This window comes from Fundulus heteroclitus, chromosome 4 (assembly GCF_011125445.2).
Source record: "Fundulus heteroclitus isolate FHET01 chromosome 4, MU-UCD_Fhet_4.1, whole genome shotgun sequence".
NCBI lineage: Eukaryota > Metazoa > Chordata > Actinopteri > Cyprinodontiformes > Fundulidae > Fundulus > Fundulus heteroclitus.
Window position 1 is genome coordinate 37,257,212 of NC_046364.1, and position 19,059 is coordinate 37,276,270.

Below are 19,059 nucleotides of genomic sequence, written 5' to 3' on the forward strand. Positions count from 1 at the left end.
TGCTCTTGGTGTATAAAAGGTGAAGAATGGGTGCACAAACAGAGTCACTAACATTCCTCCTGCTTTAGGCTTTCCATTGCCTTTTTACTCTTTGACCACTATGGTGTTTTCGCCTAACAGCAATGTCACATTGAAGTATCAGACATAAAATTCATGGAGCAAAAACTAATAACTTAATCATGAGCACATACTGTATAACAGATTAATTCAAAGCTCAGAGGGAAAGTTGTACGTTTGTCAAAGCTATATAATATTCCTCAAAAAGTTTGATCAATCTCTGGCTTAGAATATGAACAATTTTATTAAGCATTTCTTTTCTGGGTATGCTGATTACTTTACCCAGTCCATTACCATCCATGTTGTGATGGAGCCTTCTCTGCAGCATATACACTCTAAAGTGTCTGTATGGGACTTTTCGCATTTCCCTTCAGTTTCTCATTAGCCTTCTCTCCAAATAGAGTTCAATCAATTACTACATCAATAAAAAGAAAGGAAGCATGAGTGCAGTACCTCCTTTTTACTATTTGCTTTAATTTAGGTAAGGAATGAGAAACCTTCTTGGAGTGAACAAATAATATAACAGGGGAAACCTTGAAGCTGATTGGGTAGTCTTTAGGGGGATAAAAAAAGGTCTGGGGCATAGATGGATTTTGGTGGTCGACTCATTTGAGTGATGGATCTGTTTGTTTGGCAGAGTGGAAGCTGTGAAGAAAACTTTAGTAGAGGAAAAAGGCTAATATGCCAAAAGTCCACAATTCTCTACTTCAGGGGTTCACACACTTTTCAGCCTGCGACTCCCAAAATGACAGTGCCACAGACTGGTGACCTCCTTTTGGCATGTGGGATTATATTTTCCTTTTTTGGGGTAAACTATGAGAATAAAGTGATAATATTTTGAGCATAAAGTCATAAAATTAAGAGAAGAAAGTAATATTTTTATAAAAACCCTTACAAAAAAATGCAGCTTTCCCATGCATTAAAATGAGGAATGTTGAGCAAGGGATACGTTGGTATTGGTTTCACTAATAAAGAAACACTAAATCTTTTTAGCACATCAGCATTAAATGATCTTGCGACCCCCACTTTGGAAACGCCTGCTCTAGTTCATATAACATTGAAGCGGTTTTTGTCACTGTTTAGTTGTGGTGAAATGTTATGTACTTTCTTTTTCAAGTCTTTTTTGCCAGCTGAGTCACGTTCTACTCATTTATACAATCATGCCTCTAATGACAACTAACCAGAGCTTTAGATGCATACCTCCGTACACCTGCGGCTGCATCCTCTAAAAGGAAGACAGCAGATTGTTGTATGATTAAAGGAAAGGAGACAAAAATTAGTCAAGGAAGCCCAGCGACTGTCATCGGTTTTGACACACAGAACCAACACAGAGCTAGACTATCTTTAAAGTACAGGACAACACAGTTGCTCTTATGTGTAATTACTCCTGCAATGACATCAGACTAGTCTAAGTGCACTGTATGAATGTATGTTTTTCAAGCCCTGGGAAATAGGCTTGTGCCCTTTCACAGAATTAGTTTAAAAACAGTCAGCTGAAGTGTGGCTCGGCTGTGTCAGCAGTGCCTCACACTTATAAATCACTGCTGGTGACTAAGTTGAAGTCAAGTATGTCTCCATTTTGCTGAACTTAAACAGGGAGAAAGACGGCTTATTTTACAAACAACAACCAGCCTGCTAATAAAGGAGCAGAGGTAAAAAAAAAAAAAAACAACAACATAAAAACGAGAATTATTTTATGATAAAAACAACAATAATAAAACCTATATTTCACATATATACGTAATTAAATGGCAATATACATTTCAAAACAAATAATAAAAACATATAGATGCACTGATAAAGTAATATTTAACCTTTATGGGTAAGCACATTAAACAGTTATACTTTTATTCAGTCAGGATTCCCATGAGTTGGATTATTTAGTGTTAGTGTCCTGGGGATCCTGCAGTTTTATTGTTATGTTCTCATTTTATATTATTTATTTATCGGTCCGTTCGATGCAGTTCATATTGTAGTCAGTTTCTCTTTATCATGAGTTTAATACTTCTGTTAGATCTTTATTTTTCTGCCTACCCGTTCTTAGTTATGTTAGTGAGTTCTTTCGGTTGTAAATGTTCAATCACCATGGATTCCTGTTAGGTTCTGCTCCCCGCTTGTCTCTGCCATATCATTGCTCTCTCTCTGTGATTAATTTCGGCTACACGTTTCACCTGGGGTTAATTGCTCCATCTATCTTCACTTCTGTCTACTGCCATATTTTTTCAATGAGCTCTGTCACTCTCATTGTTAGGTCCTCTGCTATACTACTCCGGTTTTGATCCCCAACATGTCGTGTTCCTGGTTCTTGTCTTTTGCTTCCTGCCTGTAAGCCTTGAATTTATTTTAACTGCAAAGTCATGCCAGAGGCCTTGCCTGCACTTTGGTCCACAACCCGAAAATCAAAACCTGATATATTCCTGATTTTATCTTATGCACATCTTAGGTTTTCAGGGAGATTCTAAACCAGGTGCCTAATCCCCTTGTTTAGTTCTGGTCTTGAAAAAAAAAAAAAACTAAATCAACAGGTTTCTGATACCATAAAAGGGTCTATATGGGTAAATACTGACAAGCGCGTTCAGTGCCTTATACTTCCAGTGTTTATGTATCTGTTTAGCTTCAGTTAGCTTCGGTGTTAGCTGTTCATTGTAGCTTCGCTGCTCTCACTGTATATTTTGAAAATGGCTGGGAGTCGCAAACTGCGTAAAAGTTTATGAGAAGAAAAGAAAGGCCTCAGTAGAAAGAAATAAGACCAGAGTGGATTTGGAATATTTTTTTTTGGAAGGAATGGAAGAGCGGGTGCCATTGTGTATGCACAGTTATTCAAAAAGGAACTTGGGGAAATGTCTAGAAAAATTGCTGACTCCAATTTAACAGTGTAAAAATTCATCGACCTATCTATGCACTACCAATACCCACTTATCCATGCAGGGACTGGATGGATAAGTGGGGATGAGGGGTACGTATCTTTAGCACCCAATGATCTCTAGTCATTGGGTAAGAGGCGTGTACACCCTGGACAGGTCACCAGTCCATCACAGGGCAACACAGAGACATACAGGACAGGAAACACTTACACCTAAGGGCAAATGAGAGACACCAGTTAACCTAACAGTCATGCTTTTGAACTGTGGTGAAAGCTGAAGAACTCACCTTAAATTAAATTCCTTAGAAAATTAGAATATCACATATGGGCATGTTAATGTAATACTCCGCAATCTGGGTAGAGCATTTAAAAAACAAAAGTGGCTCAATGAATGGAGATTTGAGGAACCTTGTATGTGATATTTGATCAGATTTAAAAATGCCAAACGTTAGAATGTAGTCTCCGTCTACCAAATAAGGTATGAACCAATTGAGCAACACTACAAGACAATCCCATCCACTTTTTAATCTATCAATAAATTATAAATGTCAATAAAACAAGATATTCTGACTTAAGGAAAAAAATCTGCTAAGTCACACAACCATCCTCATCAACGATGCTGCAGTGGAGCAGTATCCAATTCACATACACTTTGACCTGGTACCTCCACACCTCTGTTCTTGTGAAGAGAGCACAGCATCGTCTGTTTTCTGCATCAGACAAGAAGAGCAAACCTCCCCTCTCCCATCCGCACTACTTTCCATAGAGGGACAATAGCGAGCATACTGACCAGCTGCATCACTGTCTGGTTTGGGGCCTGCAAAACCTCAGACTGGAAATGAGTAGAGAGAGTGGTGTGGATAGTGGAGAAAATCAGTGGGACAGCACTTCCCTCATCCATGACACTGCTCTCAGACGCTGCCTGACCACGGCTAAGACAGTCATAAAAGGAATAGCCCACCGCCGCCACCACAGACTATTCACCCTGCTGCACTCTGGTTCAGCAGCTTCATATGCCGAACGGCCAGAGTCTAAAACAGCTTCCTTCTGCATGTCAGAAGACTGCTAAACTCCCAATAATCTCCCCTCACATACATATAAAACTATTCACTTTACATCTGAGTTTGATTATAAAATGGTCTCTGTTTAACTTTGACACTTCCTTTTAGCACATCTGTATGCTGTGTTGCCACCAGACAACATGTCCAATTTTGACTTCCCCTGGCACAACAGCTTTTTAGACAGGAATGAAACAAATGTACTTGTTGGAAATTGTCACTAACCTGTGAGGGTAAAAAAGACCAAGATGGAGAGCTGACGAGTGTGTAGGTGCAGAAAAAGATTTCAGGATCAAAGGGGGTACAGTCAAATGTCAGGTTGGAGCTCTGAGAGTGTTGTTTTGTCGAGCCTTGTAACCTTTAATGTTCCCAGTGATGTGCTCTCCACACACCAGAGGGGACACGGTCTTGGGAGAAGGAGCAGTAAAAATGATTGACTTTGCACATGTTAGAGAAGGAAAGAAATGCATAGATATACAGTGAAAGCTTTGAAATGCCAGCATGGTGCAGATTCTCTCTTCAATGCTGTGCAGAAAAAAATAAAATAAATTTTGGCCTGGTTTGCCACAGGTACGTCAGGTGCAGGACACTGTGAGGAACACAGATGGCCTGGGGTTAATCCGAAAAAGGGTGAGCGTGGACAAGTGATTTACAATGTGTTACTGTGTTTGTGTAATTGGAATTCTATTGTTTTTATATAGCCATTTGTGTTTTTCACAAGTTTCTCTGGAAACATATTTTATTTTTTCAGTTTTAAGTAATCAAAATCACACATTAATTTGTTGCATTGTGACTGACTTAAATAAGTATTTTTCATTTTATTGTATTTTATTTGATCCCTAAAGATGTAGTTACCCCATTAAAAACGGGAAAGTTACCTTTCGAATTGTATAAATTTGCAGCATAAATATACATTGACAATTTAATAATTCCTAAAGGCAGGAAATAAATTAAACTGTAAAGCTAACCTATTTGTTAGTTTTTTCTGTTTAAAAACATTGTTGTTTTAATGTTAGCCAATGGCTGGACTACAGCTCTTGTATAAGAGAGGTAAGCCGTAAAACTACTCTCAAAGACATAATTACTTTTACTGGATGGAGCAAAAATGAAGTGGAACTACAGAGATGAGTGGCAGCACCTCAAAGGCCTGTATGCAGTCACTGAACTGCGCACAGGACCAGAAAGTTTGTGCTCTCTATGGTGACTTCTACGCTTTAGAAAGCCAAACAGCATCTACTTCAAAAGCTGACACTGGAGATTCAAGTGAATTTTAAAATCATGCACATTTCCAAAAATAAAGATTATACAAAAAAATAAGTGATGCAGCAAGGCTGGCAATAATTTAAAACAGTATGATCGGCGTAAAAAAACATAACCTGGAAACATAAGCATAAAAATAATATTTTAAACAGTCCTGTGAAATTGCTAACGGTCAATACAAATAATACGATAGTTGTGTGGCAGATATGAATTAGTAATTTTCTAATTCATTTAGTTTAAAAGTAGCACAAGTTGATCTAGCCAAAAAAAAAAAAAGACAAAAGCATAGTTACAGTCAGATTAGTGAGGGTATACATATAGGTCAGATGTTAAGACAGGAGCACGCTTAACTAACACTGTGAGAAAAAATAGTAAAACAGTCTTGATGTCACAAATTTGTACCAGATAATGCAGAGAAAACTGCAAAAAATTGCCCATTTGTGCCTGAAAAAAGCAGAGCGTGTCAATAAGCTGACAAACAGAATAAAGATGAATTTTTTTTTAATAACAGTTATTCAAAATCCCACCAAGTTTTTCAGAATAATGATCATAAGAAATAAAGAATTTTTTACCTATTAGCTGTACAATGGCAAGATTAAAAAGAGTTCTAGAGCTGACGCAAAACAGGAGGGAAAAAGACTTAGGACATTTCTCAGACACAGTTTAATGCTGTATTAAAGGGGCCGTGACAACAAATTTGATTTTTCTGAGGTTTTGAGGGTATAGTATGTTGTGTTGTGCACTGATGAGGCTGTGTGAATGTCTAAATTGAATTCCAAAGGACCTGCTCAGGGGTGATCAGCTTTGTTGCTTTGCACAAAAATGGTCAGATCAGAAAGCAGGTTGTTTTTCTACATAAATTGTCTTTCTACGTAATGCATATTCTCTGATCAGAGCACACCATCAAGAGAAATAGCTTACCCCTCTCCCCTCCTCTCCAGCTGACGCACTGGCTGTAAGTCATGCTAGCATGTCTGACTGCTCCACTGGAGAGGAGGCGGGTGGAGCAGCGAGCAGATGGCAGCTCCAGATCAGCTTCAGGCAATTTAGAAGCCATGGAGCACGAATATCCCATATTCAAGCATAAACTACCTTCACAGCAGTTACAAAAAAGGGGAGCTGATATGTCCAAAGGTGGTGTAAAATGCATCAAGGTTCCACTGACTCCCGGAGGACAAGATTATCACAGAAGAGTGGCTGAAGTTAATTTATAGGGACTTTACTGAAGACTGTTTCCTGTGGGGAAATTCAAGTTGTGGTTTTCGAACAAAATTATGTAAATAAAAACTTCTATACCAACACAAAAAGTGATGACAACAACCATGTCATTACCAGTTAGTTTATTTAATTTCTAAATTTTGTAAAATGTTTTGGCAGCTTAAAAAGCTAAACTGCTGTCAGTGCGGTGATTGTCCTCTCGCTGCCCGGGAGAGCAAGCTCTCCACAGCTGTGGGGAGATGGCAGTCAGCAGCATATTCCTGTGTATCGGCGAGGCAGGAAGCGGTACCGTGGTGGTACCGGCTCCCAGCTGCATAAGTGCAGCCGAAGTGAGCTTCCCGCCGCGCTGTGGTGTAGGTGGCGTTATATTTCAGTCCCACTGTGTTGAATCGCACCACCAGGTGAAAGCCTTTGGTCAGCTTGGGTTTTCCTGTCTGACATCCTGCAACACAGATACTTCAAACAGCCATAGAAAAATGATATTGATTAGTAACGCCGTGTTGTGGCAGAAAGAAGGGAAGCGTCATAAGAGGAGGAAAGTGTCATGTGTGTATAGGGGGGGGGGGGGTGCGTATTTCACCAATATTCCTTGGTAGAGCTGCATATCATTATTACCGCAACCAAACCTTTTACTGAGGAGGGACATTTGGCCGGACAAAACAACACAATGATGTTTTTTTTTTTTAAATTAAATTATTTGCAGAATTTATATATGCAGTAACATCAACTACATGAAATGGTTTATATAGTGGTGTCATGGCACCTTTAAGACTTGATTAACACCTGAATGAAATGTATTGATTAGAGAGAAATATCTTGAGTGGTTATCAGATTGATCCTTATATAGTTTGTCTTGTAGACAACGTTTAAACAAATTGTGTTGGTAACCAACAGGCACCTGATGATGGACAGATTTGTCTATTTGAGAATGTGCTAATTTGCACTGCTACCAGATGCACTGCTACCTTGGTCTTAAAAAAGGGCTTGTTCTACATGATTTACTAAATCAGAGGAGTCGTTTACTCTCACATGCAGAACTGGATGCTCCCCGATGTATTATGTCTGAATTGAAATCACACACTAACATGCCTTGGTTAGTTAATGCACTTGAATGTGTCTGTTTCTAACCTCAACAAACAGTTCTATATTTTGTTTTCCAACCTAATGTACTTCCCCACATGTCATAAAAAAGACTATTTCACTTAGAGACAAAAACAGAATATTAACAGACAACACCTAAAATGTAAAATGTAAGTCCTCTGCTGTAAACAAGCAGTACCTAGATCCTAGCTGCCAAACAACAATCCACATAACACCTTTAACAGTTGTCTCTTTTAGACATATAATAGCTAAAAATCTTCTAAGCAATAGCATAAGCAAAATAAAATTGGCTATTAATCACTATTTGAATGTGGTACAAAGAAAAAACGTCATACTAGGAAGCTGTAAAGTGGAGCACCAAGAAGGCTTTAATGAATCAACCTAATTATATTTTTTCGGGCAGACCATTTAAACAATATATAATTTGTTATGATTAAACAATTACTGTCTTTCTGTGACACAAACTACATGTGAATCTCAAAGTAGAATATCATTTTATTTATTTCAGCAATTCAATTCTATAAGGGAATCTTATTTATGGTTCCAGTACATCTAATATAATAGATTCAATTTACTTTTTCTTAATTTTTATTATGGTTTATATCTAATTAAACCTAAAATAAGTTTTTCCAAAATGGTGACAAAGAACAAATCCATTACTAAAATTATTTTAATACATAAAAGCTATTTTATCAATACAACTATTGGAAAGGCTGATAAATTAAGACGTATCCAGCAGACAGTCCTTCCAACCTTCCATGAGTAGGGTAAACAACAAAAAATACCATTGTTAAAGAATCTGGCAGCTCACAGAGAGTGATATATTGCATGTTAATGGAAATGGGTATAAGACGATAAAGCAATGGACTGTTGCTCAGTTATCCAAAATCCTCCAGATTACACTTTTCTTCAGACAGGTAATGCTTAGCTAACCAAAGGCTGTAACCTGGTGGCGCGATTCATCATTCACAAAGTTGGACCGAAGTACAGGGTCCATAGCAGCAGAGCTCTCTGCGCTGCACATACGAGCATGACAGTTTTGAACTGGATCGCGGTGAAGTTGATTTTAGGTTGAATATTGGATATTCACACACCATGGTTTCCGCAGCCAGCAAGCAGAAAGAGAGCGGCAGCCCCAGATCAGCCACACTGTAACGGCTTGGATGAAAGGCAGTCACCCATGAAGCATCGGAGCACGACTATTCAACATCCAACCTAAAACTAACTTCACCATGATTCAACTCGGGGTTATGATTGTGTGGTACCTACTGATAAATGAACTGCAGCCACTCTGATTCTCTCGTCCTTCGGGAGTAAGTGGAAATTTCCATTCATTTTTGAGCACCCTCGGCCATAAAAGCTCCCCTTTTTAGTAGCCATCCTCTGCTCAAGTGGAGTAGTTAGACATGCTAATGCGATGGGAGTAGGAGAAGGGGAAGGCTGTTTGTTTGGTGGTTTTCTCTGATTGGAGAATATGAACAGATAAACGGTTTTCTGATCTGACTGCTTATGAGCAAAGAAACAAAGTTGACCGCCCATTCTTCACATTCACACGGGCTTATCAGTGCACAAAAGACCATATATAACCCCAAAACCACAGAACAATGACATTTGTTATCATGGCCCCTTTAAGGATAAGTGGAAAAAAAACTGAATCCAATTAGCTTGAAGTTTGGCGAGACGTTTTCACAGCCACTGATGATATGTGGAACTGTAGTATCCATTTGTGTTTGTCTATGGTACTATATCCAGTCTGAGCAGAGCAGCCAACTACCAGGAAGATTTGAAGCAATTCGTGCTTCTTTCTGCTGATAAACATTATGACTTTCTTTATACAGCAGGACCTGACAACTGCCCACAGTGGGGCTTCCATAAAGCCCAAGTGGAGCCACAGAATGATAACCTTGCCAATTTTTGGTACTCTGGACTCTCAACTGGTACTCTGGACTTCTGAAAATCTCAGCAGTGTGTAAGAAATCTATATCATATATGAGTTTTACTTTAATAAAGAAATGTTTGATATTAAATTTTAATTTGTTGAGATTCATCTGTATTTACATTTAAAACATCCATCCATCTATCCATTTTCTAACACGCCTATGCGTTGTGGGGTCGCGATGGGTGCTGGTTTCTATCTCCAGTTGTCAATGGGTACGAGGCGGGTACACCATGGGTGACTAGTCTATTGCAGGGCATTTCAAACATATTTGTTGAAACATCTTTTTAAGAATCAGGGCCAAAACATTTCAAATAAACTCTATATCTGGACATAAATTGCATGAAAAAACGACATTTGTATATTATGACATAACGTTGGGGCCTTTGGGACCCCTGTTGCCTTGCCTAGTGTCATACAATCAACAAAAAAACAAAATGTTTTCACTCTAGCTTAAGGAAATATGTCTAGCAATAAAGCTTGAGAGATGAAGGGTTATGTTGGAGAAAAAGATAGAGCTCACACTTCTTTTCCATTCCATCAAATATTAGGTCACCTTCTCTGGCTGCTGCAGTGATCTGTTTGTTTACTATCCATCATCGTTTGAGAACTGTTTGTTACACTGCATGGGATCTTTCAGGGAAAAATCAAACTAAAACTGACATTTAAAGTGGATCTAAAGCTAAAATTACTTTGATAAAAAAACAACAACTTGGAAACTACCATCACATGACCATTCCTACCATATAAAAAAAAACAAACTTGTTGCATCAAAATTGCATTCATAAAGCATCTTAAAAATACTTAGCCACTTATGGGCAGGAGCAGAATGTGATCAAATGTAAAAAAATAGCAACACACTGTTTTTTATGATTAAATCATGGAAAATATTCTCATATATTACTTGCCGACAGAGTTGCATGCATAAAGCACACATGAAATATTAAACTTGTTTTAGAAGTTGTTGTGTCATCAATACTGAAAAGTGTAGTGCTGTAACCCTGGCAACTGAGTGTGGGGAGAATGGACTTGTTACTTTTTGTGACACCAGCATGTAATTTCAACACATTAAAAGCTTCCACCTGGAAAGCAGATTTAGGATACATTGACAGTTTATTATTTCTGTGAGACCTGGTTAAATTAAAGACATGTTAAGACTCTCCAGGTAACAAAACTCACTTATGGGAAAGGCTTTCAAACAATGCAAGGGATGTTCATACTGTCCATCAGGGCTTGGAGAGTACACTTTCTTCTTGGAAAGAAGAAAGTGTACTCTAGTGTAGCGGTCTCCAGGGCCACTTGGTGCCAGGCCACACAGAAAGAATAGATAACTTACATTATTTCCATTTCATGTATTATCTAAATCTGAATGCTGTTATATTTTGACAAATGCCCAGATTCTCTCCATTGCATCCATCTGTGACTCACGCTTGATGGATGTCAAGACGCATGTCTCAGTCATGTGATGTGTTACTGCTAAACATAAACCAACAAGCTGGCAAAAGGAGTGAAAGGAGTTTCTTTGCAAAGGGGAAAGGACCCGATGGAGAGAAATAAGAGTTTATATCTTCCAGCTGCATTCAACAGACAATACCAGGACTCCTACATTAAACATGACATTATCGTTACAGGTGATTCCAATGATGCGAGCCCACTCTGTATAATATGTAGTGACCAGGGGTCTCATTTATAAAGCTTGCGTACACACAAAATGGGGCCTGAAGCATGCACATGTCACTTTCCATGCAAAAGTTGGGATCTATAAGAGGAAAAAAAAACGGGAAAATGTGCGGTCATCATCTGACCCAGTTATACACTCATTCTGGAGATGGGAATAATTGGTGACGTGGATGGTGAAGTGGTGAATTGCAGCCAAACTGCATCATGATCCCTCTCAGACCTTCAATTTCACTCCATATCAGGCTTTAATCATAAATTGACTTCATCATAAGCATTCAAAACTGCAGTGTAATTCATACTTTCGCTGGTGACACATAACTGTACAAAAGGACTATTCAATAAAATAAAACAAATCACATAAGCCGGGGGTTTTCAACCATCACATTCCTCTCCCTGATGATCACCAGGGTGACGTGTTACACAGATCATACATGTTCATGTCCATTTTTTGGAATGATCATGCTCAATTGCACCTTTATTTAAATGTGAATATGCAGTTTCAATAACCCTACTGTATGTTTTTATTTTGGTGTAAATGTGTCCTTACTGTACAGTTTCTTATTTTCATTTTGTGTTTTTATACTTTTGTGTTTTTATACTTTTGCTTCCTTCAACCTGTTATAATTTTCACTGACAATAAGAGCTACTTATATTGTATTCTATTCTATTTTGAGGAGCTTTATACATTTTTAGCAGGGGTTATACTATATCTGCAGGGTGGTGTGCATACTGCCTGTGACCACTTTACAGTATACAACAAAAAAAAGGAACTATTGCATTAAGAATGTTAGGACGAATAATATATTACTTTGGTAATTTATTATTAAAATATAAAATATATTATTCAAAAAATCCTATCATAATAGGCATATATATATATATATATATATATATATATATATATATATATATATATATATATATATATATATATATATATATATATGCATCTATATATAAAGCTTTGATAGTTGTAGAAAGAAGGTTTAAAACATAATCCACACCTACTGATTTAGATTATTTGACCTTTGGTGGTGTATGAAATGTATTGTTGCACCATAATGCAGAATAAATGACTTCAGCCCACATTCAAAAGACGCTGCACAAATCCAGCTTCTGTAATCATTACAATAATTATTACAACATAAGCAGCAGGGATCATTCATTATATACATCTGTCAAATTAATATGCAGGTCTAAATCTAATGCAATATTTATTTAATATTCAATTGTGTGCAATGTTAATTTAAGCAAATAAATCCATTGTGAATAATTGAGGGATAGTAGGCGTGAAAGTTGCAAACACTTGTTCCTAAATTTGAGAATTTATTGTGTCAGCTGCCCTGACACAGGGCAGTAAGAAGCAGACCAATGAATTACCCAGCTTGTTCCCCACAGAAAAAAAAAGGAAAAGTAAAATCCAAAAAAGATTAGGAATGGCCATCAATGTTTTTTAGATACTATGCTTGACTGTGGTAGATACAACTTGTCACACACATACACAAAAAATGAATAAGTATAGATGGGAAAATGAGTGCGAGGGCAAGCATTGTGTCAGTCAGAAAGTGGACTGAGTCATCTAGTTTATTTTGCCACATGCCAACAGGGAAGAAGCGACGGCAAGCACAGCTGCCAGAGAGCCGGAGGGACTCAATCATGTGTCAACAGACAGTACTCAAGCACAGGCGTTTTTTTGTTGCTACATCTCCCAAAGCACTTCCTTCAATATTGACTGAATGTGACCAGTTAATCTGAACTTTGAATGTCTTATAAACTTAAACAGCCAAAAGTGACTTATTGTCAGTACATAACAATTGTGCAGACAAGATCCTTCGCAGTTACTGCTAGATCAGGACAGGCAAATGAGTGGCTCGCAAGCGTCTTCATTTTCTGCTGTTTTTTGGGATTTAGCTTTTAAAATCTTTCAAAAAAAATATTCTGCCTGTGTTCAACTTCTTTATCCAGCGAGAATGCTTTACACACATCTTCAGCCAGTTATAGCAGTGATTTTAACCGATCCACTAGGAGGAGCATAGTTGAACCTGAGAGTTCCATCAAGTAATTTTCACTTGATGGCACATTACATGTACACCGTAACCCTGCCACCGTCACCCGCCGCACAGAGAAAAAAAAATAGACAAAAAGCATTTGCATCCTCAACCACTCATCTAATGAGATCAAGCCATCCATTTTACAGCAAATGGTCACCTTAAGGCTGGTTACTAATTATGGTAAAGTTGGCCGACGGACCTGGATTGCCAGGACGCTTATATGAATGAAGTTTAAACAGATGTGGTCATTCTCATACAAGGCAAATGGTTTTCAAACAATCATGTAGGCGGGAGAGCAATAAAGTGTAATTTTCTGTTGTAACCCACTAACTGAATGATGAGGTAACAACACTCTTTTTGAACTTTTTTTTCATTAAAAGTTCAACATCTATATTTCCACCACTAGATGGCTGGATATGAGATGGAACCAACTGGATCCGCTTCTCCAGCTCAAAGCAAACTTTGAGCACAGCTGCTGTAGTTTCTGTTGGGAGAACTGGCACGACACCTCAACACCGGCATCTGGGTCCATGTTAGCCACTATCCACACAACAGATAATAAAGTCTGGAATTACAGCGTTTTCTGTTTTTTTTTTTTTTTTTTTTTTCAAATTAAGTTATTAACTGGCTCAGCTCGCTGATAAGCTGCACTGTAAAAAAAGTCTGTAAAATAAATTATAAAAACGTAAAATCCAAAACATTGTATTACCATAGAAAATACATTTAATTATCATAGCTCAAGAAACAGAAATGTCCCATATATTTGACATAATTATGAAATGCAGAAACCACAGAAATGTATTGTTGAAATCATTGAAAATATAAAATATACCATAATAAGTAGTTAATTACCCTAAAATTAACGGTACTAATCTGCCAAAATTATAAATTTTGCTGACGTTTGTATTTAAATCTATGGTGCAAAACTGCAAACTATACTATAAGAAATATTGTCGCAGCAGATAGAATGTTGGTATGATATTCAGGTTTGATAATAAATAAAACAAAATACATATGTTAAAAGTACATATACATTTGTTTTGTGTTCTGTATGGTTCTGGTGTAGGAGTTCCCAAACTTTTCAGGACAGAATTGTCCGTTCTACCTTTAAGGTAAGTAAACTTTAAACGTCTTATATAAATTCTCTTTAAACTATTCATATCCACTGCATGTGTACAAATTAGTTTATCTGTATAAAAAGTGAAACTATTTGGTTCTTCAGTTTATGTCATCTTTCAGGAGCTGGAACTTAAATAAATGGTTGTGGAGAACTTACTGGCCTTTGTGACACCCAGGAAAATGGTGAGTATCTACTTCATTAAATGCTCAAAACAATTTTGTTCATAAGTTTTACAAATGTTTAATGTATTTAAAAAAATCATTATAGGTCGTTTTGTGTGTCACAAGAGTGCTCTTTGGTTATGGAACACAATTTGTGAAAAAGAGAGGAGAAAATACAGAAGGCACTCCTAAAATAAAGTGTTAAATACCTTGATCAGGGTGGCTAATGCCTTCATAAAATGCAACATGGCTGTGGGATGTTAACCACATGTAGAGGCACACGCAGCTCCAGACACTATCAGATTGTCTTTGGACATTCTTAAGTTTACCACTATTGCTTTGTTTTGGATTTGTGTATTTTTCCACATTTTCACTGGTGACTTTTCTATTGTCTTTGTGAATGGCCACCTACCAGCATGCCTGGTATTTTATAACAGAGCTCATGGCTCAGTTGCCCAGGGGCAAGTGAGGGACTCATATTTAAGGGTATTCTTTAAGTTCAGGCAAGGCAAGGCAAGGCAATGCAAAGTGCTTTACATGATTAAAACATAGGAAAATAAAAACAGAATAAAATTAAGTTGGAATAAAATATATAAAAAAATTAAACAAAATAAAACATGGGAAAATGGAAACTGAAAGCAAATATTACTGATTAATGATTTTTACGATAATATGCTGTAATATGTTGTACAGTATGGCTGTATTTATTGCGGTAAAATTCTGGCAACTACAGCTGCCAGCATTTTACCATAAAGTATATGATTTTATTTTTTCTACAGTATGGGTAGCCCCTGTGACAGCTGTCGGTAGCAACAGCCATGGTGGCAGCAGCATGAAGTTTCTAACTATGGAAGGCTGATGCTACCCAACCAATAGGGAGCAGTTACCTCCTTAAGACCCACCCCTCCTCATTTGCATGATTTGGCAAAAATGCATACAAAAATAGAAAAAAGAACGGACATAAATAGATTGGGTTGAAAAAATTAAATGGGGTAAAAATATAGAAAGGAAAAATAAAAAAGACAAAAATACTAAAACATAGACAGAAATAAATACATACATAATTAATAAACAAAGTTGACAGTCATAGCGAAATTAAATGAGGTGATTAATAAAAAGACGAATAAACAAATAAGCTAATAAAAAAGGGATATTTACATATGTCTCATTGTATAATTTAATTACTGCTTAAACTTATTTATTTGCTGTATTTCTGTGTGTTTATTTTACACTTATATATTTTTTGAGCATGTATTTCTTTATTTCTTTATTTATATATTCATTTTTGGTTATGTCAGAGTCAGTCCTCTGTAGTCTCTCAAATGGCTGTGTGAAGCAGCAACCATTTTAGAAGTAAATTTCAGGTAAAGCTTCTAAATTCAGTGGGTTTATATGGTTTATTTGCAGCTTTATTGTCACTGTAAACAAAACAAAAAACCATTGTAAAAATTCATCTGATTCAAAGAGAATTTCCACACTGACAGCGTGTGGAATTCCCCTGTTACTTTAAGCTGTACCTGAGATCTTCCTTCTGGGAAAGACAGAGCGGAAAATAAACTGCTGCTCTAGAAAGATGCCAAAAAGATGAGAGAGATGTTTTTTTCGAGTAAGGCAAAGTCTTAGTGACAGTGGCGGACCATGATAAAAATCAAGGAGCAAACACTGGGGGCCAAATTGCCTTTAGAGGCTGAATTCCTCAAAACTCATGTTAACAGTACAGGGAACATTACATGTTTTTCTCTTAACAGATGACTTGGTCATAGCTGCAGGTCATGTTCTGAATTTCACACAACACACCTCAATTGCTGAGTGTGATGAGGCAGGGCAGAGGGGAGTGGCCCTTCTGTCAAGCAAACAAACGCTCAGGTTCCCTCCTCAAAGCTGTTGTGATTTTTCTTGAGATATCTGTTTTATATTAGAAATCCTATCAGAAGGTTTAAATGTGCAGGTGGTGCACTTTTCACTGCTATATGTTTGACTTTACACTTTGTTGTGTAGGAAAAAAAAAACAGTGAATTAAGTTGTACCTGGAAAGGTCCACTGGGGTTGATGTCAAAGAAGGCTTTCCTCCAGTCTGGGCCCTGATGACCTGATTTTGTCCACACCACTGAGTCCACAGGCGCAATACTTCTCACTCTCAGAAGAACATTGAGTGTGCCTGTGAAAAAGTTACACACAGACACAGTGAATCTTTAGCTGTCAATGTCTCAAAAAACAAAACAAAAGATTTACTCCAGATAATTCAGAAACAAAACACAAAACAAAGCTACATGTCAGTTTGAAATATGTCGTTTCCAATGTCAAATGCAGAAAAGTTGTAACCTTGCCCTGCCTAAGGCAAACCTTTATGACATTAAGGTGTAATGTTTAATCTGCTAGGCATTGTGACATTATGGGATTTTTCCTGAAATGTCTAAAATGACAACATAGTGGAAATACATATTTATCCTGACACAGCTATAAAACAGGACAGTAAACTTGGGAGAGCAAGCATTTGTTGAATGTGTTAATTAACCTTCTTCTTTTAGTATATTTACCGTATATACACTTCCTTCTCATGATGTGTGAGAGTTAGAAAATAACACTGTGAGAGCTATGAGAAGGGGGCCCTAATAGGCTTGCTTGTCTCTATCTCACTCAGCCCTCTAAGATGTGAGAGAATCATTCATCTTCTTAACGATCTCCAGCAAGCCTCTAATTGGAACATTAACCAACCACCAGTCTCCTAAACAAACACACAAGCAGGGGGCATCCGTGCACTACATGTGGTAAAAATGGGTGTGCATGCGGAATAAGTACCAACCCATATGTTTCCATGTCTAAAAAAAATCTTCTGTATTAAATGTATGCTGTGTTTATAAAAGAATATTAGCTATTTGTAGAAAGAGATTGCAATTTTTTTTATTTTATTTATTTTTTTAGAAATACATGATTATTGTGTTTATAAAAAACTGCACTTTCACCCACCCCTCATACTCCTGAGCAGGTGGATGGTTCTCCATTTTTCAAGCTCGGGTCCTCTACCAGAGGCCTGGGAGCTTGAGGATTCTTCTTAGGATCTTAGCTGTTCTTAAGATTTTGCTCTTATGGACTGAGATGTCTGATGTTTATCCAGGTATCTGTTGGAGCCACTTCTCCAGAGGGGGAGTTACTGCCCCGAGCACTCCGGTGACCATGGGCACTACTGTTGTCTTCACCTTTGAGGCTCTTTCTAGTTCTTCCCTGAGCCCTTGTTATTTCTCCAGTTTCTCATGCTCTTTTTTCCTGATTTTTCCACCACTCGGGATGCCCACATCCATCACATCAGCTGTCCTCCTCTGCTTAGCAATGTGCACAATGTCCGGTTGGTTGGCCATTACCATTTTGTCTGTTTGTATGTGTATGTGTTTGCCATTCTCCACCACCTTAGAGGTGACTCCCATTTTGACCTGGGGGTCACCAGTTGATATTCTGAACAGATGTTTCTGTACAACATACCAGCCACTTGTTTATGGCATTCCATGTATTCCTTCCCTGTTAGTATCTTACACCCCGCTGTGAGATGCTGGATGGTTTCTGGGGCCTCGTTGCATAGCCTGCACCTGGAATCTTGCCTGGTATGGTAGATCTGGGCTTCTATTGCTCTGCCGCTCAAGCCCTGCTCCTGTGCTGACATAATCAGTGCTTCTGTGTTGTCCTTCACTCCGGCCCTCTCTAGCCATTGGTAGGATTTGGTCGTATCAGCCTCTTCTGCTATGGTACATCCCATGCAGGGGCTTTTCCTCTCATGATGGTTCTTTCAGTACATTTTCTTTCAGCTTCAATTTTCTGAGACATTCATTGAGTGCTTCATCCCTTGGGGCCATCTTCCTGATATATTCTTGGAGCTTGGATGCTTCATCTTCAGTGTTGGCTCAGACGCTCACTAGGCCTCCGCCTCCTTCTTTGCGCTTAGTGTATAGCCTGTGGATACTGGATTTGGGGTGGATTCCACGATGTATGGTGAGTAGCTTTTGTATTTTAACATCAGTGGTCTGGATTTCCTCCTTTGGCCAACTTATTACCCCAGCAGGGTATCTGATCACTCCCAGACATAGCTGTTGATTGCTCATATAATATATATATATATATATATATATATATATATATATATATATATATATATATATATATATATATATACATATTATAATTACGTGCTATTCAGTGTACAAAATTATCACTTGATTTGTGAGAAAAGGAATGCGTGTGATGTAGAGGCTGGCACCATACTACGCCATACCATACAAAACGGCTCTGATGCTCACTACTCCTATGGCTCTTTCTGTGTGCTTAATGTAAAGCCTTTGGACACTGACGGGGAAGTCCACCATGCATGGGAAGGTGCTTTCTTGTTTTAGCATTAAGTCTAAAATTGCTCCTTTAGCCAGCTTACCATGCTTACCATGCCAGCAGGTTATTTGATAACTGGCGAGGAATAGCTGTTGATTTCTCAAACCTTGTTCTTGCTGTTGAGCTGACTTCTCAGAACTTAATGTTAATAACTGTTGCAGGTATTTGAGTGTTGCTGCTTTC

The 19,059-nt window shown here is 37.9% G+C and overlaps 1 protein-coding gene across 2 annotated transcripts in view; it reads right to left on the reverse strand.

The window, feature by feature from the left end:
• Positions 1-19,059, reverse strand: part of LOC105930034 (MAM domain-containing glycosylphosphatidylinositol anchor protein 1) — a gene marked incomplete at its 5' end in the record, with an annotated part of 105,147 nt that overhangs the window by 16,147 nt on the left and 69,941 nt on the right. For both annotated transcript variants that reach the window (XM_012868013.3, XM_012868012.3), the window contains 1 exon segment: positions 16,533-16,663. In XM_012868013.3, coding sequence (XP_012723467.2) covers positions 16,533-16,663 — 131 coding nt within the window.